At 41.5% G+C, this 25788-nt stretch overlaps 1 protein-coding gene across 2 annotated transcripts in view; it reads right to left on the bottom strand.

Annotated features, from left to right (window-relative positions):
• Positions 1-7492: 7492 nt before the first annotated feature.
• Galc (galactosylceramidase) overlaps positions 7493-25788 on the bottom strand; it is a 42208-nt gene continuing 23912 nt past the window's right edge. For both annotated transcript variants that reach the window (XM_027419589.2, XM_027419591.2), the window contains exons 9-17: positions 25452-25576; positions 23754-23881; positions 20640-20729; positions 17890-17976; positions 15869-16019; positions 14709-14889; positions 12595-12758; positions 11315-11391; positions 7493-8302 (exon numbers count right to left, since the gene is read on the bottom strand). In XM_027419589.2, coding sequence (XP_027275390.1) covers positions 8156-8302; positions 11315-11391; positions 12595-12758; positions 14709-14889; positions 15869-16019; positions 17890-17976; positions 20640-20729; positions 23754-23881; positions 25452-25576 — 1150 coding nt within the window. In that variant the 3' untranslated portion in view covers positions 7493-8155. The remainder of the gene's footprint in view (positions 8303-11314; positions 11392-12594; positions 12759-14708; positions 14890-15868; positions 16020-17889; positions 17977-20639; positions 20730-23753; positions 23882-25451; positions 25577-25788) is intronic.

Raw genomic sequence — 25788 nt, 5'->3', positions numbered from 1 at the left:
TTGATTTGATTTTTTGAAGGAAGGATTAGGAGGTGTAGCCTTATTGGAGAAAACATGGCCTTGAAGGAAGAGGTGTCACTGGGGGTGGGCTTTGAGGTTTCAAAAGCCTACACCAGCGCCCCCCACACTCTGCCTCTGGCCTATGAATCAGAAGTAAGCTCTCAGCGATTGCTCTAACAGCATGCCTGTCTTCCAGCTGGACTCACCCTCAGAAACCGTTAAGCCATGCCTCAATTAAACGCTTTCCTTTATAAGTTGCCTAGCTGATGTTGTCTCTTCACAGCACTGGAACAGTAACTAAGACACCTACCAACAGCTACTTATTTGTCTCCTCTGCATTATCAGGGCCTATGCTAGATCCTACAGATTATGGCTCTGCATGGAATCAAACTTAATCCCTCTTTCCACAGAGCTTACAAACTAATTCTCAATAAATGCCCACTGATATTATTTCAAGACGCTAAGAATGGGAACAATCCATTCACTGCTAAAAATAGTGCGAGTGGTACAGCAAGAATGTACAGTTTTTTACTTGAGCATGCTGGTTCCCAAATGGCAGGGATTTGCAAAGTTTCATGAAAAGAAATAATGCAGTCCCAAAGGGCTAGACAACTTTCTGCCATTGATTAACACAAGCAAAAAGGAGAATGTGGCTGAGCAGATGTAACCAGAGAAGGCCATCTTCCTGCTCCAGAACTCTTCCCAAAGCCCTGAGAGTCACTCACTCCACCTCTCCTGGGTCTGCGTGGGGTACATGCACACAAATTCAGGAGCCGGAAGAGGTCAGAGGTCTTGGGTCCCCTGGAACTGGAGTTATAGGGCAGTCATAAGCAACCTGATGAGGGCACTGGGAGCCAAACTCAGGTCATGTGCAAGAACAGTAAGAATTCTTAACTTCTGAGCCATCTTTCCAGATCCCATATCATAGATTTTAAATTCTTCCATTTGGAAAGACAGAGCACAGCTCAGGAAAGTGATAGTGTACACACAAGACTGGGGGTGGACTTCTCAAGACTGTCATGAGAAGTTATTAGATTATTTATAAGATATTAGAACTAAAGTTCCCAGAAAAATAGCATCGAAGTTAAAGATTCTCCAAGGCTAATTGGGTGACTAGAATTTCAATAACTACAGAGATCTGGAATATTCAGGTCTGGAACCAAATTATCTTGGGCTATCTTCATCCCTTAATACGGCTCTTTTTAAAAAGTTTTTAAACTTTGATTCTTTGTGGATTTCACATCATGCATTCTAATCCCACTTATCTCACCCATCCCTTTCTCATCTGCTCTTTGCCCTTGGCAATCCCCCCCACCCCGAAAACAAAACAACTTTAAAGAAAAAACAAAAACAAAACAAATGAGAGAGGGAGAGAATAGAATCTTGTCGTGGAAGCTGTAGTGTGGCCCATTGAGTCACACAGTTTACCCTTTAGTCCATTCATCTTCACTTACAAGTAAGTGTTCATTGCCACAAGTCATTAGTCTGGCTGGAGGCCTCTGGCTTCTGCTATGCCACTGATCATGGCTCTCACTGGGGCTCCTCTTGGATATCCTGTTGTTTCCCTGTGTCATGGAGATCCTGCTACTTGGAGGATCCTGTCATGGAGATCTGCAGGTTCATCCCCTTCATCTGTTCTAATACTTCATAGATAAGGTGGATGTTGGGGTGGGCTAACGCATACCTCTGGGTCTGGGTCTGGGTGGTAGCTAGCTTGCTCAGCCTCCCAGCTTTCCCTCATCATCATTGCCTGGGTTTGCTCTCCAGTACTGCCTCTCCTCTGCTGGCTTACCCAATGCAATGGGGTCAGTTCTCCTGCTCTCCGGTCCTCAGACCAGCCACCCACAGTCACAATACTAGGGCCAGCTCTATTGTTTCACCCAGGCGAGGTGCATGGTCCTCTCTCCTGAGTGCTGTAGGGAGCATACAAGGGGGGAGGGGTCAGCTCTCCTGTTCCTACACGTCTTAGTAGACATTCAACACCAACTCTGTTTGACCTTAACATCCTCGTGATCATCAAATAAAACCATTTTGAGGTTGTATGAACAAATGCCTGGATTCCACCAACCCAGACCAAGAATGTCATCAGATAGCAGCTGGGGTGTCCCGACCTTCAGGACATCAACCTGGGGCAAGAGAGTCAGGGATAGGGAATGGAGACAAGAGACGCAGAAAGACCAACCACAAGACAGGATTCTGATCAAGTGGCAAACTTTACCCTTCTCTCGGGCTACCCTATATAGTCAGGATATGGGGAGGGGCAAAATGGGTTGCCTGTGCACCAGGTGTTGGTATAGGCAGGACACTAGGAAGCCACAAAGAGGATGCTTGGCAGGGTAAAGAGTTTATGAGTAAGAGGTCCAGGAAGGGTTGCTTAAGTGACTGAGCCTGAGGGTGGAGGACTGGGTCAAGTTGTTTCTTTTCTTGAGCTGAGGTTCTAAGGAGCTGGTATGTAAAGGTTAACTATGTGGCCTGCCAAGCATGGCCTAGGATCTCATGCCAAGCCCTGAGATTTGGCTCCCAACACTGGGGCACATAGTGAGAATTTCTCCCACTTTGCTGTAACCCATCTACCGATGTTGCCACCAATTTATCTTTAAAAGTGCCTTGATTGATGACTTCTGTTATTCTGTTACTATAAGAACTTCATGAAAATGCTACCATGCAGGAACATGGTATTTGGGATAACCTAAATTTGTGTTCCAGGGCTACACTCACTCATATTTTGTCAAGAATAAACTATTACTCCCTTTGAAGTGTGATCTACACTTATGCATCAACAGCATTACACGTGCCCTAACACTTTTCAGGGATTTTTAAGTGTTTGGCATTCTATCATTTGCTTGCATCTACTCCAGAAAGCAGTTTTCCTGCTTGCCAGCTCCAGCATGCATCTTAGAAAATGTCTAGACCGTCAGGGCTGCAGTTAAACCATCTTCAATGTGAGCCAGATGTCAGTCTGTGAGACAGACCTCTACCAAAGCTGTTTTCTGTTTTGTCCTTGGTAGGCTACTTCAGTTAAGGAAGTAGCTGGTCTCTATCACTGCTTTTGCATTTTTTTTTTTAACAGAAGCAGGTGAGATGAGGCACTGTTCTATAATACAGCACAGGCTATCCTCTAATTCAAACTCTTCCTATCTTAGCCTCCTGAGTGTTAGGATTTCAGGCATGGACTGCCACGCCTGGCTGACTCTTGAAGTCCATTAGAGCTCTTTTAGTTCTTTGTAGTTTATCTCACATGGTGATTTTATCATCTGTTGTGTTACTTTGGGGGGGAAGGGTTCTGTCTTCTGTCTTTTGACTGGACCTTCAATGAGAGAACCTATAAATTCTACAACTTAAGAATCTCACAAAGTGTTGGAAAAAATCAAGGAAGAGAGACCATTTCTCAGCTAGTTTCAGAAACGATCACCCAATATCCCAAACCAGACAAAGATATAATAATGAAATAAACTAAAGCAATATTGCACATGGGCATAGATGCAAACACCCTTACTCAATAAAAGAACTTTGAGAGGTAGCACCATCCCTGATTTCAAGCTGTATGGCAGAGAAATAGTAATAAAAACCACATAGTATTAGCATAAAAAATAGACAGGTTGATCATGGACTCAAATTGAAGACCCAGAAGTAAATCCACACCCCTATGGACACTAAATTTTTGACAAGACAAAATTATGCAACAGAAAAAAGGAAAGCATCTTCAAAATGGTGCTGGTCTAATTGGATGTAGGCACATAGAAAATGCAAATAGATCCATATCTATCAACCTATACAAAATTCAAGTCCAAGTGGATCAAGGCCTCAACATAAAACCAGATACACTGAACCTGATAAATGAGAAAGTAGAGAATAATCTTGAAAAATTGGCATAGGAGACAACTTCCTGAAGAAAACACCAATTGCACAGGCACCAAGTTTGATAATTAACAAATGAGACCTCCGGAAACTGAAAAGCTTCTGAAAGGAAAAGGACATTGTCAAAAGGATAAAACAGCAGCCCACAGAATAGGAAAAAATATTTGTCAGAATAGGCCCACATCTGACAAAAGGATAATATCCAATATATATATATATATATATATATATATAAAGAATTCAAGAAACTAGACACCAACAAACAAAATAAACCAAATTTTAAAAATGGGGGTATAATTCTCAAAAGAAGGATCACAAATGGCAGAGAATCGATAAAAGAAATGGAAGACCTCACCCTTCCTGGGGAGTGAATGGGGCGTGAAATGGGGGGGGGGGTCTGGAGGGGCATGGGAGGATAGGAGGGAGAGGGAACTGGGATTGATATGTAAAATAAGATTGTTTCTAAATTTAAAAAAGTGTCCAACATCCTTAGCCATTAGAGAAATGCAAATCAAAACAACACTGAAATTTTACCTTACATCTCTCAGAATGGCTAAGATAAAAAAAAAAAACACAAGTGACAGCTCATCCTGGAGAGGATGTGGAGCAAGGAGAACACTCCTTCACTGCTGGTGGGAGTGCACCATTGTACAACCATTTTGGAAATCAGTATGGTGGTTTCTCAGAAAAATTAGCAATTAATCTACCTCAAGATCCAGCGGTACCACTCCACCATACCACAAGGACACTTGCTTTGCAATATTCATAAAGCTTTATTTGTAATGGCCAGAAACTAGAAACAACCTAGACGTCTCTCAACTGAAAAATGAACAAAAAAAAATGAGGCACATTTACACAATGAAGTATTACTCAACTGTTAAAAACAATGACATCATGAAGTTTGCAGGCAAATGGATGGAACTAGAAAAGATCATCCTGAGGTAACCCAAACCCAGAAAGGTAAACATGGTATGTACTCACTTATAAGTGGATGTTAGCTGTAACACAAAGGAGAACCATGGTACAATCCATAGACTCAATGAAGATAAGTAACAAGGAGGGCTCAAGTGGTGCATAAATCCTATGGTGAAGGGGAAACAGAATGGGTGTGGCCGGTGGACAGGGAGGAGACTGGGAGCAGGGGATGAGGATGAACAGGAGGGATCAGGTGAAGGGGAGGGGATGGAGGGAGACAGTACTGGGAGAGACAAGTAGAATCTGGGGGCCATTTCTGGGATGAGCTAGAAACCTAGTGCAATGGAAACACCCAGAAATCCATGAGAGTGGGCTTAGCTAGGACTCCTAGCATAGAGGACTCCAGCTATCTCCTGTAACCAGGCCAGGCTTCCAGTGGAGGGATTGGGACATCACACAGCTACAAACCTTTCAACTTATAATTTGTCTTACCTACAAGATGCACTGGGGTAAAGATGGCACAGAAATTGTGGGAGTGACCAACCAATGACTGGCCCAGCTAGAGCCCCATACCCTGGGAGGGAACTTACCCCTGACAGCCAGGACCCAGAAGTGGTATACCACAGAGACCTAGGATATAACCAAACAAGACTTGGGGGGAAAAAAGTCATTGAAATTATTCCTAATGATATTCTGCTATACTCATAGATTGATGCCCAGTTGTCATCAGAGAGGCTTCATTCAGTACCTGGTGGAAACAGACGCAGAGACCCACAGCCAAACATTCGGAGGAGCTGGGAGAATCCTGCAGAAGAAGGGGGAGAAGGATTGTAGGAGCCAGAGGGGTCAGGGACACCATAAGAAAACCCACAGAACCAAATAGCCTGGGCTCATAGGGGCTTCACAGAGATGGAAACCACAACTAGGAAGCCTTCATGGGACTGGCATAGGCCCTCTGCATATGTGTTACAAGTGTGTGACTTGGTCTTCTTGTGAAACTCCTAACAGTGAGAGCAGGGGCTGTCTCCGATTCTGTTGCCTGCTTTGGGGGCCTGTTCCTCCTACCAGTTTGCCTCATCCAGCCTTAGTAGAAGAGGAGGTACCTAGCCTCTACAACTTAATATACCGTGGCTGGTTGGTATCCATGGATACCATCATCTGAAGAGAAACGGAGGAGATGGAGTGGATGGGGAAGATGTTTGGGGGGAAAGCTCAGGAAACTGGAAACAGAGGAAACTTCCCCCAGATAGAGGGATCGAAAAACAAAAAAGAAAAGGGGAGGGGGGGAAAGAGTATCACACTAATAGTGAGAAATGTTCTTCCTAAGAGTGAGAACAAGGTGAGGATGTGTGCTCTTAACTCTCCCCAGTGTTGCACCTGAGAGTTCCAGCTAGCACAAGGCAGCAGCCTCTGAAACAAAGCAGACACACTGGGAAAGAAGCAAAAGCCTCTGTAGCCACAGACCACACAATTACACTCACAGAACTCTCCATATGCTCTAGACACAGATCGCAGCATTGACAAGAATGCTGCCATCGGGGCTTCCGCATGATCCATGGGCGGGTTGCATTACAGGGTCACTCTCTGGGAACGGCCAGTGGTTTTGTATGAAGTTAAACATGTTAACATAAGAGCTTGTGATCTTTCTACCCCAATCCAGAATCCAGAAGAAATAAATGCATAGTCCGAAAGATTTCTATGTAAATGCTGTCGTGAGTTTTATTTTTAATCTCATTAAAACAGGAGATAGAAAACCAAACTTTGGTGTAGCCACTCGATGGGGTTCTCTTCAGAAATGTGAAGTAGCATAGCAATACCACCTCAGCCAGCAGTAACCCAGACAAAGCTCAGGGTGTTATGCTGATGGAAACTACCGTTCAGAAGAACGGATAGTGTATCATGTCACATTCATGCTTTCAAAGCAAACCAATTTTTCACAACAGAAATACCAATGGTTGCCTGAAACTATGAGTGAGAAGGTCTGACTGTACATGTGTAACAGGGAACCCTCTGGGGTGATGGAAATAGTCAATAGCTTCATTGGAGTGTTGGCTCAGGGGAATTTATCCAAACACCAAACTACACCCTTAAAATGGGAATATTCTAGTATACATAAATTATATGTTAGTTTTCAAAATATTTAAACAACTAACTAGAAATCTCTTAGACTTGGTTTTAATATAATTCTTTCTTTAATTGGATTTAGCTTCAAGTTTTCAAAAGCAACACAAAACCTCACTGTAGTTCTACCGGTGTTGGGCTACTATAGTAAAATTCCCATGTAGTAGAATTAATTCAATGAGTAACTTTGCCTTATAATCCGCAATTCACTTACCCACATAAAAAACTGACTTGTTTCTAAGAGTTACGTTCATGTTTAGACATAAATCATTCTAATGAGAAACATGCTTACCAACATTTAAACATAAACACTGGGAACATAATAAGTGCATCTATCCACAAAGATATTAGGAGATGACCCAATTCAGTGAGCCAGTAAAGGGCTAAGTGCCACCTCCTGCCACATGTAGAGAGGTGAGGGCCACCTGTGAGGACATAAGAAATACACTGCAGAAGGCATGAGAGATCACAGGACAGGGAAGCTGCCAGGCCCACCCACAACATTGGCTTGTGTGAGAAAAATGTTCCCAAGACAGTTATAAGGGTGATAAGAGTTAAAAGTTGGAAGTAAGATAATTAAAGAATACAAACAACCCAATTAATCTGATTATTTTTATTACTGTAAAAATGGCTTTGGAGTTAGCTTATTAATGAGGCATTTTTCAAATCTCCCACCATCATTTCATCCAATTTCAAAAGCATCATTATGGGGGGAGGGAGACAGAAAGAGGAGGAGGGAGGTGGAGGGAGAGGGAAGGGAGGAAGAAAGGGTAAAAGAGAAAGAGGGAGGGAGGGGGGAGAGAAGGAGCGGGGACAGTGTATTGAAGTGTCCTTGAAGTGTTTCTCAGCTTCCTCTTAAACATCAGCATCTTCACTTAGACACATGGTCAGTGATCACAAACGCACCTCTGTGCTTCTCTGGTACCAGCCATCTGCACGATCGTTCACAAACAACATGGAGAGCGCTACCTCAGTGTTAGCACCAAGGCTGCAAGACAGGAACCACCCAAACCACTCCAGAAGGATGGGACCAACAAATGGTGGATCATAAGGACTACCACAGGCAATGCCAAAGACATCTGCACTTCTCCCGGAAATAGCTCTAATTAAATCTTTCATATGCTCTGGCAAACATGTACCATGTTCCCTATCTACTCTTCATATCGTTAGCCTCAAAGGCTACATACAGGTCCATCAAAACTGGCCCTGAATCAAAATCAAAAATAGAAAATCCAAATAGTGTCTCGATGCCCTGTGAGTACTAACGAGCCGCTTCCACTTGAAAGTTGTCAAACTGCGCAAACTCGAAGGTGTGCGTTCCGATGGCGGCCCAGCCGTTCCCTGGGTACTTCACGGGGACATTTTCCCACAGGATCTTGCCGTTCAACATGCCAGAGGCGAAATAACCCTGCAGGAGAGAGAAAGGTGTCCCTTGAAAGTGTGCAAATGATTCTCTGGAGTCTGTATAAGAATGTAGCTCAGCTACTTAGTGGAACAAACATCTCTCTCACCGGAAACCTAGAACTGTAAAATACAATTTCGTGTGTTTGAGCAAGTCTGAAATACATCAAAATTTACCTGAAAGAATTAATCAGAAGTACTTGTTTAAACAGTTCACAAAATACATTAAACCTCAACAGTTCCTTGTGTTATGTTTTACTCTACCACCCGGCTCCCAAATTAATCACAAGTGTGCTAGCGTGCGTGTACACACACACACACACACACACACACACACACACACACACACACACACACACACACACACACACACACACACACACACACACACACTTATGAATGCCCAGCCTTAGCTCAGCTTGTTTCTTGCCAGACTTTTTTTTTCTTTTTTTTTAACTTAAATCTAAACTACCTTTTACCTCTGGGCTTTTCCCTTTTCTTTTGTGTATCTTCCTTTCACTCTTACTCTGTGGCTGGCTGGGTGGCTGGAACCTGACATCTTCCTCGCCTTGTTCTCTTGTTTCTCCTTCTGTTTCTACTCTCTGCATGCCAGGCCAGTTATCCTTGCTCCTGCCTTGCTACTGGCCATTCAGCTATTAGGACCATCAGGTGTTTTAGACAGGCGCCATAACACAGCTTCACAGAGTTAAACAAATGCAGCACAAACAAAATAATATTTTACTACAGTTCCTGATGTTCCACCCAAAATCCAAACCAAAAAATAAGCCCGTAGTATTTTTACAGCATTTTTATGAAGCTTTCGACAAAAGTCCATTAAAATAACACTGTAACTGTACATACAGGTACTTCGGCTGACTGAGAGATTCCTCCAGAGTTTGCTGGAGCCCAAATGCCTGCTGCAAACTGCTCCATACTTAAGGTCTCAATGAAGGACTGCACACCCAGTCAAAGGAGCAATCAGACTTCATTTTACCCTGCTTGTCCCCATGAGGATGAAGAGCTGTCACTACAAAGCCAGATGGTATGGCTGCTCTTAATCAGAAGAGCAGGAGCCACGGGTAAAACAGAACCATGGGGTGACAAGGCAGTGAAGGAGGACTTGCATGTGATGATGGAAAGAAAACAAGTACAAAGTTCTCAGAAAGTGGCCATTGCACTTCCCTTACTGTCTGGCACATAGTAAAATGTAAATTTCAACCTTTATCACCACTACTGTGGTACACTATGAACACACACTCAAAAGCACACCAAGTTTACAGCTAGCCATGTGTGCCCACCCTGAGTAAGAAGACCCTTATATAGCATGACTAATCTTGAAGGTATCTGATTTCCAAACCAGAGAATGGCAGAAGTTGATCTGCCCAAGGTCTCAAAAGCCTGTAGGTGGCAGATTGGACCAAGGAATAGGCCTTTTGGTGTTTCTCTCTTACCTATCTGGCACCATAATCAGAAGAAATGTTGACTAGACAAGTCATAGGATCCAGGAGAGATCCTACCATTGCTATTATTCCGCTTAACAAACATAATATTAAGCCAACTCTTAATGACTTAAGTCTATACCCATAGATTAATGCATCCTTCAACCCCCATCAGAGAAGCTTCTTTTTGCAGTAGATGGGGATTAATACTGGTCTAGGTGGGGAGAATGGGAGACTTCTAAATGTTCTGTCCTAAATAGGGCACCTATCTCATACCCCATCCTCCCAAGGCTTAGGGACTGTGTAGAAGAGGAAGCAGAGGGCTTATGAGTGCCAGGGGCAATGGGCAACTCTAAAGAAATGGTGTTCTGGACACAGAAGACAGCTGCATTATGAACTCACAGTTAATTGTGACAGCATACATGAGACCTGTGCAAGCTCCAGCCAGATAAAATCCCAGCATGGAGAGAAGAGGTGGGTACGTACAAAGCCACACCCTGGCTGAGGAGCTACTGCCAACTAATAGCCACAACTAGAGGAAGTTAAGTTTTCTTAACACATGTGGCCCCTGGTAGATGGAACATGCTCAAATGGATAGTCACATCCCCAAGAAGGTATAGTCGACATAAACTGGATTTGATAGATTTTTTTTTAAAGAGGACACAAAGTTATGTGGGTAGGAAGAAGATGGATCTGGTAGGAGATGGAGGGAGAATTATCAAAATACATTATATGAAATTCTCAAAAAAGAATTAAATGCAATTAAAAAATAAATGCAATTCTTCTTCTAAATACCCGTCTTTACCAATCATACCACACAGGGACCCGGGAACTATGCTTGGGCTCTTCCTACCAAAGAACAATTAGAACAAACTACGCCATTAAGAATGGTATGGTCAAACAAACCACACCACACCCCAACTAGATCCTCAACTCTATTAATAAACAGCTTAAGACTCAGAACTCTCATTTTCATTGGTTGAATGGTTATTAAGAAAAAACATTTTAAGTTCTTTGAAGCTCAATTTTAATTACTACTTACAACCTAAACAAATCTGAAAGGGCTACATGGGAAGAGTCACATATTAGAAGACACTTTCTCTACACAGCATCCTTTGGGAGCACTGTCGGTCACTACCTTGTGATCAACCAAGATGCTGCTGCTGATTTTTAGATTTCCCTTTTCGATTTCTTTTATCCCACAATTACTCTAGTATCATCTCTAATAATAAAATTGTAGAAAACTGTGCTTATAGTTAGAAACAAAATGGTTCTAAGCTGTCAAAAATAAGCTTCTATGCCTTTGCATATTCCAGTTAGTTCTATTTATACTCTAGTTCAAGAACACTGAGAACAGTTGTTCACTCCTCAATTCAAAAAAAGTTAAGAAGACAGTGGTGTAAAAAGTCAACTCCTGGTTCTCATGAGAGTAACTCTGGTCTACAGCTCCATCCTACAGGTGGATGTTTTAATGATCCCATAGCAGACACCTCTTTATACATCCATTTGTTTTCTAACAGAAAATGGTAGAAAGTTACACAAATGTTTTATCTCCATTCTTTCTCATCTGCAATGCTCACCTTAATGCTTAAGGTGAGTGTATACCATCTTTTTGCTTTGATGTCAGCGTGTCCTGAGGTGTATGTGATCCATCCACCTGTAACACAAAAGGAATATCTCAACTGGCACACTTTTCAAACCTAAATCCCAGGATTGCACAACTCAGGGAGGGTCCTAAGTAGCACCTGTATGTAGTTAAGTCTACCTTAAGGAATCCCTGTCTCTTCATTTCCAGATCTACACTTGACTGCTGAGGAAAACCCCTCATTCAGCTACACACTACACAAGCATGCACTGGGATTCTATTCTACACCACAGAACATAATAAGGCACTCACAGGAGAATGAATGAGATGGACTTAAAAACTAACCATGTCTGATGTCTTAGCATGTCAACCCATGGATACACTTAAATCTGGTTGGGGTAGTCTGAGACTATAAAAGACTGTCAGCTAGTAGGTCTGCTCACATGGAAGCAGCATCAATGACTATAGGTAGAAATAGGGTAAGCTAGTTTGGCACTTGTGGCATTTGAATGTCTGGAAGAAACCTAGCATCAGACATCAAGCAGGTGATTTCAACCTCAAACAGTGGGGACTGATGACACAGGTTGAAATTCCTAGTTCTAGCTCCACCACTAACTAGTTTGGGGGATTTTGGGAAAGGTAACCCATGTCTCTGGCTCTGTTTTGGATCAAACATCAATGAGGTACCTCTTAGATAGGTCACACTATACCAATATCCTAACTATTGGTTACCTCTCTATTATTTTATTTACAGAGCCAAGACAAAGAGCAGAAAACTATAAAATAACAATTGTTGTCACTAATGTGACAAGTCACTAATGTCCCTGAATCAAGAAGTTGCCATCACAAGACCTAGTGTCACTACAGCAGGGTGAGCTAAGTACAACTCGAAATCAGTACACACCTAGGCCTCCATTCCACATTAAAAGCCATTCTGCACAGGCCAGTGCTACGGAGATAGATGCCAGTATATTAGGGAATAGGAGTCTGCATTTTAAGGGGCTCAGTCTATCCCTTGATCTCTATAAGCACGAAGACTTTAGTCTTTCAAGTGTCTCCTCGGTGTGTCCTTCCTCCATCACAGCTTTGCTGGGTCTTCACAAACTTACCCTCAGAGCACTGCATGCCCCCAATGCCCTATAAATGGCCCTCCTCCATACAAATTAAATAGCTCCGATTCTGAATTGCTTGGTACTTGCCAACACACGCTGAATTTCTTCCCACTAGACACACAGGCTCAAACTAAGTTCTGACCCATTAAGATGTGTCATTTACCCAGGTCCGCTGTAACTCTGAAAGATCCACTGGCGTAAATCCAGAAGAAAATTCCTGTAGCGGTTCTCACCAAAATTCCACCTTTATTCACTCTCCCGGCGATGAACAAGCCCCCTCTCTGAGGGGTCTCTATATACACATCACACTGTATAGTCATGTTGGTCCTGCAGAAGCAAAGAGTCCATCACCCTCTTCAGTTACAGCACTACCTGGCACTAGCATGCCACTTTTTCGGATGCCTCCCATCTTCAGTTGAAAGAGTGACTGGCTAAGTCTAAGCTTGCAGCAGGGATAGGCTTCAAGAATCTGCCTGCACTGATGGCTGTTTCAAGCCTGACGTGATTAAACTAATCAACTTTTTGATTCTTTCAGTGGGTTAATAGACAGTGAGTGCTTACTGTTTTAAACACCATAGCAGTATGTTTCCTGTCTTTCTGTACTAAAACAACTTGTCATTGCACTAGCGTGACATCGAATGAGGCACTTCTACAGTGCAAAAAGGTGAAATTTTTGGTGACTCCAATTTCCATCACCAACGAAGTAAGTGACCCATGCCAAGGAAGTCTTAACTTAAGCTGCTTTGAGGCCAGTGTGTACATTTATATCTATCAAGATTAAAAAAACTCCTGAGTAAAGACCTAACTAAATTATGTCTCTACAATGACAGTCATTTTGGGGGCTGGAGTCAAGACTCAGTGGCTATGCCCTTCCAGATGACCTTGGTTCAATTTCCAGAACTCACAAGAAGCTCACAACTGTCTGCACCTCCAGTTTCAAGAGGGTCAGTGCCTTCTTCTGGACTGAAGCACATGTATGGCACTACAGACATACATGCAGGCAAAACACCCACATACAAAAATAGAAAAATCTCAAAAACAAAAAAAACTGAAGGTAGTATTATATGTTGATTCTGCATCAGGACCTCTGAAATATAATGGAGAGCTTGCTAACTCACCACAATGGCATCACCTCCACAGTGCCTAATTTGGCAAGTCTGGGGTGGGCCCTTGATTATAAGCTCCCCTAGTGATATGAGGATGCTGGCACACATCATTTTGAGAAGCATCACGGGATGTCTGCCTGATGCCTGTCTGGACGCAGTAAGCACTGGCTCCAGTCCAAGGGAGTGTATCAAGGGCAGGGAAAGATTCTGTCAAGCCGGAACTATCAGACCTCCTACAATGCGCTCTCTTGTGGGTTGCTTTCCTTTGAGACATCTTACCAGCACTTTCCCTGGGACAATACCACCACCCTAAAACACCACCCCTGAAAACAACCCACTTCATACTCAGCACCTACCAGCAAATAGGAAGAAAAATGCACATATTTCTAAGTAATAACTCATGTAATTTATCTAAAGTACCACTAAGGATACCAGGATACCAGAACATCCGTTTTGAAAATGAGGCGGGGGGGGGGGGGGGTAATTGGATCTAGAACTATGTATCCTTCACATTTCTCAAAGGCTCTTCCTAAGTGAATTGTGCACAGCTGAACTCCACCACACATAGGGAAGGAGAGCGAAGGAGTGTGTAGGTGTGTGTGTCCATGATGTTAGTCATGAGAATAGAAAATACTACCTAACGTGGGCAAAACAGTAAGTCAGCACTCTAAAATCTCACAACTAAATTAAAGGAGGTAAAAGTTTCATTTGTCAATTGCATTTTAACTGGACAGAAACTATGACAGAAACTTGTATGTCTGCTACATATCTAAAGGAAGGGTCGAATTGCTTAGCCTGAAAAATTAAAGCTGGTTTGCTTTTTAAGTAGCTTCCTACACTTAGTCAAGGTGGTGTAATTCTACTGTTTGTCCAGCAGGTGGAAGCACCAGCTCAACAAATCCAGTGTGGTAAAGCAAAAAGCATTCAAATCACATGGTCCACAAATAAATATTAAACTATAAGATAATATCTCATTATATAATCGGGTCCAAATATTCTCAACTCTTCTATTGAAGTTAAATCTCTCTCACTAAAGTTATTGTCAAACTGGAATAATCTGAGGACAGGACATGATTTGCGTTCACACAGTTATGAAGAACTACTGCCACCTCCTCCTCACTCAGAATGTACCCATGTCACCAGGGTATACACTGGGGCATCTCTCACACACCAGTGGTAATCGCCTATAATGCTGATGGTGCTGGAAGCATCCGCAGCCCAGGTAATAGGTCGTTGATTGAGAACTTGGCGCAGTGTGTAGCGATGCTGTCCGGGGTCTTCGTTATTTGTGTAGTACTCAAATACGCCAGTCTGATCAGCAAAATTTGGAGCTTCACTAAAATATGGGAAATCTGTTCAGAACACAACAAATCCTCTACTTAGTATCTCAGAGGCCAAGGACCGACCCCTTACCAGTTCTCTCCTTTCTGATATCTGTGGTCCATGTGAAACACGTTTGAATGATTTTTAAAACTAATACTTATAACCAACCACAGTTGAGATCAAAAGATCCGTGTGTGTGTGTGTGTGTGTGTGTGTAGTATTTGGAAATATATATCCAAATAGTTGACCAGATGACAGTACCAGAGCCCAAAGGCCTTTCTATGTCAAGCAGCTGAAAGTTCACGTCCTGCCATGGGAATGTGGGACCAGAAGCAGGAGTCTCCATGTTAGGTGGAACAAGCAGTGCTGCCCCCTGCAGGAGGATACGGGTATATCACCCTGGCAATGTGAATCTATAGCTGTCAGTTTGGGAGGTAGATTATAGAGCTACTGAACTCATCTTTGAAACCTTCAGTGCTACCAAACACTACTGCTTAGTAAGCAAATGCTGTCACTTGCTGGGTCCTCTAGAGACAAAAGCACAACGAGTTTGCTTCTGTTTTCAAATGGTTGCCCCAACTGCCCAGCCTCTAAGGCGTCTCTAATCACAATAGAGCAGATCCTCTGGAAGACCTGGGGCCAAACTCCAGCAACAATGAGCTGAAGCCTCTACTATAACACTACTTCCTTTAAGCACCCAATTCCATGGCACCAAGATGGAGACATAATATGTTACCCTCCTCGTGAAAGAAAAGTACCAGTGACGGCCAAGGAGGTGATGGCTAGCTATTACCTTAAGTTCCACCCAAAACAACTTAGAGTTCATAACTTTCTCTCTCACAATGACTTCTGCATTTTTTTTTTCTGGAACTGAAAAATTCACCTCAAAGAGCTGGAAACAGTAGCTATCTTCTAGCCAAGTAAAACTCTACGGGCTACAGGGGCCATCTGACAAGAAGAAAGTGCCCCACTTCACAGAAGTTAGATGCCTGGTTAGAAACCGCTTACCAACATTGAAATCATCCTTGTAGCTTCTTGGGAAGGGCTGCGACTTCGGGGAAGGAGGGTAGTTGCCTTTGCGCCCTGTGGTGAGAGTGGTTAGTGTGACCAGCTCATCCTCCTGCAGCTCCATTGCAAAACTTCCACTGCTTTCAAGGAGCTGAAAAAGACAGACCCGAGTGCGTTCACGGCCAGGTGCCAGGTACCAAACAACAGGGGACAGCTTGAAAGAAATAAGTTTAGATAGATTGTCACTCTGCAAGGGCTTCCTAAACACTTGAGGAAGGCACAGCAATGCCAGGGTGTTTTACAAGAGTGTATAAATGATATTTTATAGAAAAATGTTCACCAAATGGAGGGGAAAGGCCAGGAGGACTGAAAGTCTCGCCGTCTGTCAGCCTCCATTCCATTGTACTGCCAGCTCTGTAAAGTGTGTGTGTGTGTTCACTTAATGCAGCTCAGGGCCCTTCCGGTTTCTTCAGAGCATTACTAGTAGAACAGAGTGCACAAAACCTCACAGACAACTCAACTGCTAAGGCCAAGAAACAAACCCTTTCACAGCTGAGAAATAAGAATTAAAACCTGCTCATCATGTGCTCAGTGTTAATCTCAATTTGTAGGTTAGGTTAATGTCACATTTACGATCCTAACAACTCGAGTTTTCTAAGGTTTTCATCTCATTCTCGAGGCTAAGAATGCATCTCTCAGAGGGCTGCTTCGAGAATTAGACCAGATGTTCCTAAAGGGCTTGCTTAGCTCACCTCAATGTGTGGCCACGGCAAACTCTGCAGAGCATAGTTCCTGTGGTAAGCACAGCCCTCTGGAAACATGAGAATCCCTGCGTGACTAATGTGGGCACCGAGCTTAACCCTGTCTTTGAAACTTTAATAAGTTTATGGACATTGAACTAACTGGTTTAGTATTGTATCTTGGCTGTAAGGGAAAAGAGATTCAGAACTATGGATATCCAGTGCCACAATCTGGCTCACAATTAATTCCAGATAAGATTCCTAAGGGGGAAATCAATTTCATTATGCTATTTCTAGTGAATTATTATACAAGCAGAGAGTGTTCTAATGGGTATTTAGTCATTGAAATTGACTTGCTAATTGTCGGAACATTATTATTAAAAAATGCAGCAGATTAAGTCAATTAGATGATGTCATATGCTTGTTTGGGCCAGTTTATTCTCTGTAAACCTTCCCTGAGGAGTCACCAAATGCCAAGTGCCTCTGGACTAAAAGCAAAATAAGGCAGAGAGAGCTTCACTTTCCAGGTAGCCAAAGTGGTGGGGGCAGATTTAATGAGACCCACACATAGGCCTGCACTGGACCAGGTGAGTGAGGTTTGAAGAAACTAACACTTGAGCCGCCATGCCTTCACAGACAAGAAGGAAGCCATTTTGGAAGTTCACGCTGTAAGGAGAGGCCAGCTACTGAGATCTGCCCCTGGAAAGGAAAGCTCTCTTCTACCGCATGAGGATATTGCCGGTCACATGGGGAATGTGACCTGCGGGGGAAGGCTGCAGATGCATTCCAAACAAAGGACTTTAGGCACACCACTCCAGCAGCAGTGTGGTGGCCTGCCCTGAGACTCAGTCTGTTGAAACCATGGCAGTTTCTGAATAATGAGGCAGAAAGAAGAACAGAAACAGGCAGCGTGTAGAACAAGGAACAATAGTGAATACGAGAAATACAAAGAGGAGAGCGGAACTGCCTATGGCCAACTGCCAAGGGAACACAGAGCAGGTCAGAGGAGGACAATCTCAAATGAGACGCACATCTCTCACCTGGGCAGCCAGACAACAGTGGTGCATCCACCAACAGGAGCGAGCACTTAAGAACGGAGCGCAGCTCTGGGTACACAGGCTTACCATACCTTAATCAGGATTCTATCTAAGAAAACTACGGGGAGATTTTTATCTCTACCATCCTGTAGCTATAAAATCAACTTCATCTTAATTCATTAATCAAATCTATTCCTTTTTGCTGCTGTAATGCCCCGAACATAGGAATCAAGTTTAAGACTACCCATAGAGAATCCAGTTGTTTGAAATGAAGTCTCTCCGACGGTCCTCCAAGCTTGGTATACCACACTTGTAGCTCTTGGATTTCCCTCTGGAGAGAAAACACAAGAAAGCATGCTTGAGAGATTCATCACAGCCTGAAAGTGACGAAATCGACACCTCAAAGGGCAGCAATGGCCACTGTTTCAAGTTGCGGAAAGACCCATCTCAAGGTTGAAACGGTAACACTCTGAAAACAGGAAGAGGGCCAGGAGCAGCTCTTCGGTTTCCTACCAACACTAGCCACTAAGCCGAGCAGGCACCACCAGCAACAGATGCCTGCACTGAACCCTGAAGCACCTCTAGAGCTGTCCTCTGCTGTGTTTGTTTTAGCTAAGAAACTTGAGAGAAACCTGAGGAAAATCAGCACAGCCCTAGAGACACTGTCTTGCATGGTTAGAGAACCAAACCAGCCTGGATCCTTACAATACTGAACTGGGCATGCTCAGACATGCTCCCGTCATCTCCTTTGGGTACGTGTTTTATGGCCTTGCATAGGTAGCCCAGGATCTGTCTCCTACTTTTCCTTATTAAACTCCTACCTTAAAGTGAGAATGCTTGGAAATTGGCCTGTTCCTAATGTCCTTCCCCTGTGACTGTGTCCAAGGTCTGGGAAGAAAACCACCATGCTCCCTTTAAGGAGAGAGCACAGTAAACCTCTCTGCTCTGAGCCCATTGCAATACCACCTGAGAATGCTGGCAAACAGATCTCAGTGTCTTGGCCTCCCTGTGTAAGACTCTTGGTTAAACATGCAATTATTTTTAAATGTTTTTATTATTACAGAATCTTAGCTTGCTTTCTTCTGCCTCCTTGCATGTTACTGTCATCCATATAAAATTGAACTTCTCAAAGGTAATCATCATGTTCTAGTTTCTTCGTCAAAGAATATACTATTATAAGTGCAAAAATGCTAAGTGAATATTGATATGTTATGCTGATAGAGAACTGCCAAAATCTAAAGATCCAGTATGAACAATTAATATTCTAAAAGTATTGCAATTTTTCATACTTTAGTAATTATTCGTTATAATTATCACATATTACAGTAATTTCATTTAGTGAATACATAAGTGCCACATTGACAATGATAATAATTCTAGACATATGTGAGAGGCTCATCTTTCAAAAGAATATGAAAGGAGATGCATCTCCATGTTCACAGTTGAATCACATGAGAAGAAACAGATCCATGTGATTTTGAACAACCTGGTAAAACAAATCTTTCAAGTGGCATCTCAGGGCGTCTGAGTAAGAACTAGCACATGTAGCCGGGTGGTCTCAACATCTGGCGTGTCTCTGAATGTCTTTGTCATGTGCTGTAGATAAGTAAGGGGATGACCTGAGCTTGCAGTGTAAAGACACACAGAGCTTTTGGCTTGGTTTTTGGAGACAACTGTTCAGTAGCAGAAAGCCTCTATCAGTATGGCTTTCTGAAGCCTTCCAGCTTCCTGGAGTATGACGTCTAAGCAAACACAGAGTGCAGCCATTCCACTCTCTGCTTTGTGAGCAAGCTCCCCTTTGCTAGGTACTAGAGAGACTACACTGCTTTCTGATTACAATTAGTAGGTGTTTTGTATTGTTTCTTTTTTTATTAATCAATTTTGTTCTCTTAATTTTATGCATGTATATAATGAATTCTTGTTGGTCTTTCCCTTAGCCTCTCTTATCCGCCCTCAGCCCTGCCTGGACCTAACAATTCTCTACCATAAAAACTAATTCTATAACATCATTAGTAAGAAATTACACTGGCTTCTTCCATATCAAATCTAATAAGAGGTTTAAAAATTTGGTGACCTCTGGGTATTTTTGCTTAATTAGGCTTTATTTTGTTTGTTTGTTTTTCAGTACAGAATATTCTAAGGTTTAGTGCTTGAAAACCCCCTGGGTGGCAGTAGCATATGCCTTTTATCCCAGCACTCAAAGGCAAAGGCAGGTGGATCTCTGTGATTTCAAGGTTAGCCTGGTCTACAAAATGAGTTCCAGAACAGCCAGGGCAACACAGAGAAGTCCTGTCTCAAAAAAGAAAAGAAAAGGAAAATTCCTTAGACCACAGAACTACTCGTAGACTACCAATGATAATCTCGCTGAAAATGACTTTTTAAAGTTGCCAAATCCACAGGCAGCTTTATTGGGCACTGGCTTTTGTTTTATTTGTGGAGGTCAGAGGTCAGAAGAGGCTGAGGATGTAGCTCAGTTGGTGGCCAGCTTACCCAGCACCAGCTGAAGCAGGTGGGCTGGCAAATGCCTGCAAGCCCAGCGCTCATAGGGTAAAGGAGGGATGCTCAGGAGTCTGTGGTCATCCTCCCCTGTGTAATGAGGCCAGCCTAGAACATGTATTTAAAAAAAAAAAAAAAAGTGCAGGAAGTACAAGGCACCAAGACAGGTTCCATTTACACGCAAATTCTTAGTAATTCTATAATACATGACTTCAGTTAAGAATCAATGGCCTGTAATAGAACACAAAATTTTCATAAATTTTTAAAGATTTATTTTGTTTCTTTGTTTCTGTATGCTCTCATGTGTGACATTTGGAGGCCAGAAGAGAATATCGGATCCTCCGTAGCTAGAGTTATATGTAGTTGTGAGCTATTGGACCAGGATGCAGAAAACCCAGGTCCAATCATTAGGAAAAGCAGCAAGCACTCAAGCACTGAGCCATCTCTCTAACCCCAACATAAATTTTGAAACCAAAAGGTTAAACATATGTAACTTACCAAAGATCCCTTTAGAGTGAAGGTAGCCAACTGGTTTGAGACATTATAATATGGTAGATATGGCCGAATACACATAGAATGTTTATGGCTCTGGGGGGAGAAAGTCATATAAGTTATCCACATAATATACAAGCTGTTTTGTAGGGGAAACCTTATGCATTCAATGCCCAAGGAGTAGTAAAAGAAGCAATCATGTGTAACTTTATAATTTATTTCAAATTATAAAAAAAACATACATTGCTAACATAACTTTAATGTGTATTGTGTATGCCTGGCCAAAGCTTAGAATCAGGGAATGACCCTAATGATAACTTAAATACATAGAAACAGATCCAAAGAACAAGAACCATAAATAAAATAAATATAACATTATATAAATATATACTATCCTCTTTTCTTCTCTTGGCTCTTTAAAAAAATTACATCTAAAAGTAGCAATTTCACAGCATCCTCTTATCTTCCTGTTGGAGGTGTGATATGTACAATAAAAATGGGAAAATATAAAAGCTTAAAGGGAATGGCAGGGCAGACCAGCATCCTTGCATCTGCCCAGTACCCGGGTAACTAAGAATAGGAAGGAAAGAGAATATTCCTACTAGCTTTATAGGACTAAAAAAGGAACTAAATGGGGAATTCTATGCCAAACAACAAAAATGATAGAAAAATGGAAAATTCCAAAGCCTCTGAAACCTACAGTAAGTAAAAAGACTCTTACACTAAACCTACAGTAAGTAAAAAGACCCTTACACTAAAAGCCATCAGGAAGGAAAACCCTGGGGCCAGATGACATCATAGATGAATTCTGCCAAACACGTGAAGAACACCAGACCTTCAGACAGATTCTCCAGAAACATCCCAAATCATTCCAAGGGCTTAGCAACTACTCTACTACCAGAACCACCAAGACGTCAAGAGGAAGGGACATTCTAAAGAATCTAGGAAGTCAAATCCATCATCAAATGGAAAGGATAATGTCCCATGGCAAAGAATGACTAATCTCAGGAATGCATGGCTGGTCCCCCACACACAAGTCAGTCAGTATAACACAGCACACTATTACAGTGAACAACAGCAGGCAAAAGCCGCACGACTCTGCACTCTGTGAAACCCAGAACTCTGGATAAAAGGATTCAGCATGCTCCATACAAAAGGCAAGCTCTTCAACCTGAAGTTTTACACACTGACACAACCCCAGCAGCTCATGCCACATGCTACAGTGCATGCTACAGTGGTTTTTTGTTGTTGTTGTTGTTGTTTTGTTTTTTGTTTTTTTGTTTTGTTTTTTCTAAATCGGCAACAGGGCAGGGCAATTGGCAAACAAAGGAAACACAAGGCTTCTAGGATGATAAAGGGGGGACTACAGGGAAGACTAAAAGGATCTTAGTGTGCGCATTTAAACAAAAACCTCTAGGAACCCACAGAAAATTGTTGTGAGCACAAGCTCAATACATCAGAATCAATTGCATTTCTACATGTGAGAAATGAAACACTGAAAATGAAATTGAGACAACCCATTTACAGCAGGGCTGGAAAGAATGAAATACCCAGCAATATTAATAAGAGATAAATAAAATGTAATGATAGTTTAATAAATAAGTTTACGAAATTAGCAAAAATTATAAATTAGTAAAAAGAAATATGACTTTCACAATGAAAAAAAGACAGTGTATCATAGAGAAATTAAGTAAGACAAAATACACAGAAAGACACCCCACATTTGTTGACTGGCACACATTCACATACAGAGTAAGGAAAATAGCAACATTAGGTTAAATGCTTGTAATAATTAGTTAGTCCTAAAACTCATATTGAAATCCAAAGGACCCAAAATAGCCAATCTTGAAAAAAATCAAAGCTAGAAAACTCTCCCACCAAACCCTCACTCAGAAGTACAGTAACTAACGTACAATGATAACCACTGAAGCACAAATATAGAAAAAAAAAAAACTCTCAAATTTGTTACAGATTGCTTTTCAGCTCATATGTGAAGATAATCCAAGCAGACAAATAGACTTTTCAAGATCTAGTGGAAGACCAGCTAGGCACACACACACAAAAAAGGGGTAGCTTAACAAATGCTAAGCACCTCAAGAAATTAACAGGACCAGAAACCTAAATGTAAGACTCAAAACAATAGCAATCTTATAAAAATACATGGAAACTTCAAATCTGCATGACCCTGGGTTAGTCAGTGGTTTCTTATATATGATACTAAATATACACAAAGCAAAATAAAATAAAATAAAACAAATTTGAATGTCACACATATTTAGAACTTTTTAACTTCAAAGAGTATCATAAGAAAGAGAAACAAGTTGGGCATAGTGATGCCAGCATTTGGGATGTTGACACAGCAGGACTATGTCTGAGATCAGCCTGGCCTACCCTGAGTATGCTATAAGAATGGGAGCAAATATACAAATCCACAGGTGTCTTCTGGGCGGCTTTAGATAGACTATGTGAAAACCTCTTATAATTCAAGAAAAATACTCTTGGCTTAAATGGACAGTGTAGATTTAAATAGACATTTCTCCAGTGAGGACATACAGATAGCCAAAAAGTATATGAAAACATAGCCAGCATCATTAGGCACTAGGAAAAGGTAAATCAGACTACAATGACACCACCTCACACCCTTGAGAATGGCTATACACAAAGAGATGGACAGTAATTACAGAAAAGACGTGGCTATCTAGAAGCCTTATGAACTGCTGGTAGCAAGGAGAAATAGTACAGGCAACTGGAAACTCTTCACCCCTTTAAAGTTACTGTTTAACTAACTTGGCAGCCCCGTCCCTAGATACACACCCAAAAGAACTAACACATGCGTTCCTAGGAAACCCTCCACAGGAGTCTTACTGCAGCAGTCGTAAAAAGCCATGATGAGGTTCAAGGCCAGCTATCCTGATATATCTTTAAGGATAAAGAGTATTAGAAACAACCAAAGGAGCAAGGTAGTCACAGGACCCTTTCTCCCAGGGAGCCAGTCATGAGACTCTTAGAGAAGTGTCCTCCCATGCCTGGGAGAAGACAATGCCCTTCTTTTTTCTGAAGACAAAGTTTCTAGTGAAGTACGAGATGCCCACTAGTTGAGTATCAACAACAAAAAATTACCATGGTTTCGACAATGATGGTGAGGTTCCCTAAGCCGTCAGTCAGAGCTACATAGCTTCCTCCTTTCTCAAGATGGCCAACTGTCTTCAGGTAATACCAGCCTGGTTGAGTAAACTGAGTTGTATGAGCTATAGAAAAGGAAAAAGAGATATAAATGCCACAGTTTTAATGGAAAACAGTCTATGGGTTTGATTCTGACTGAATTTGATTCAAAGCAACTATATTCTATTTGAACAAAGTATCTGCCAACTTTATGTTTCCATTTGTAAATATTTCAGCTGTATTGATTGTACATTCCTTTTCCCAAAGTGCAAAATTAAGTGACTCTTGCCAAGCCATGCTCATCACTACTCAACCCATTCTAACAGAACAAGGAAGAATTAAAAGATGTATCATCACCTCTGAGACTGATCCTGTAACCACACTAAGCAATATTCCATGTTTCCTACCAACACCCCAAAGTCACAAAGTTTGAAGAGTGTTACTTCACTATACTAAGTAGAACAATGCCAGCAGCTAAGAGGAGATCCAGCTGACACATTGAAGTCTTACTTAATTTGTCCACTATTTTGAAGAGCTACTTAAGGAGTTTAGAAAAATACCATGATTACAATCTGAGAATAGCACAAACAATCAAAATATGGGTTTAAAATTAAAGCAAGCTGACTTAGAATTATCTTGCTTTGGAAGAAATTTTTTTTATAAAACAATGACATAATTTTGAAGCAAAATAATTATAAATGTTAAATATCTTAATAAAATATTAAAATGTTACTATTGTTATTTATAAGGTTATTAGCTATTAATATGGTTATATTCCTTCAGATGTTATCCATTATCCACATAATATCAACTTCTATTGACACTGATACTACTGAAAAAGTTCTGGGTTTCCCTGGGAGTACGTGGATCTGACAGTCCTGTCCTTTAGCCATGGAAACTATGTCATGGCTAGCAGACATTTTAACTGATTGCCTCCCATTGTGAGAAACTCAACCTGTCTCCAATTATAATTAATCTCAAATTGCTTTTCTTTGCTGACTTTTTACTCTAAGCTGGTTCTAGCATCTACTTTGTTTCTTCATTTCATGTGAAAAACACAAAACCTTCAGTGTATGACCATTTTTAAATCTATATCAGAGTCATAATTTTATCTTTTCCTAAATTTCCTATCTTCGAACACTTTGTAGATTTAGGGAACCAGTGTAAACCCTTACTATTTCACTTATGTTTCTTTTGATTAATGGCTATAATTTTTAATAGTCATCTAATATTACTCACTTACTTTAGTGTAATCGATAAAATGGAACTGATATAAAAGAATAATCCCCAAACTTCTAGGCATGCTGAGCTTAGCTGAACATTTTTAAGTGTATTATTCCATCAGCTATTACCATGATTTGGAATCATATACTTAGATTAGATTATCTCCGTCTCCATCACCGGACATCCCATTTCCCTATGCTGCTCTCTATTCCCTCTTTCCTCCCCCCTTTTAAGGGCCTAGTATTAGAATAATCAAGTATGAAATCCAGAAAGCAGTCAGCTTACCCAAAATAATATTATAAACACTGGCACATCTCCCTTGAAACAGTCACACACTTAAAGCATGGATGGTTTGCATAACCTCCTCTGCTGCTTTCTGGTTTGCCTCTTAAAAAGAATCTGGGGAGAAAGAGAAAATCTAGACATCCATACCTGATATCCAGATAGGAGCTTCTACTACATAATGCCCACTCCATGGCTCCTGGGCTGTCATCAATCCACTTCGCCCATAAGGCAAGTCTTCATAGTAACTAGCCACCAAATTCCAAGCAATTGTGCTAAAACATTAGGTTGAAGAAGAAACACCAAAATACTATGTAATAAAAACATAAATATCTAAAAGACGGAGTAAAAACCTCTTTCATAATTTTATGTAAATGAACATAAACTTTAAAGTACTTCAAACAATATTTACGTTGCCTCAGTTTACTCTCATCTTTAAAAAATCCAATTGAGCATTTATCTAAGCATTTTATGGTGCATCAGAGAA

The sequence above is a fragment of the Cricetulus griseus genome, chromosome 5 (genome assembly GCF_003668045.3).
Source record: "Cricetulus griseus strain 17A/GY chromosome 5, alternate assembly CriGri-PICRH-1.0, whole genome shotgun sequence".
Lineage (NCBI taxonomy): Eukaryota > Metazoa > Chordata > Mammalia > Rodentia > Cricetidae > Cricetulus > Cricetulus griseus.
The sequence above is the reverse complement of the archived record's forward strand: the minus strand, read 5'-3'. Positions and strand labels throughout refer to the sequence as shown.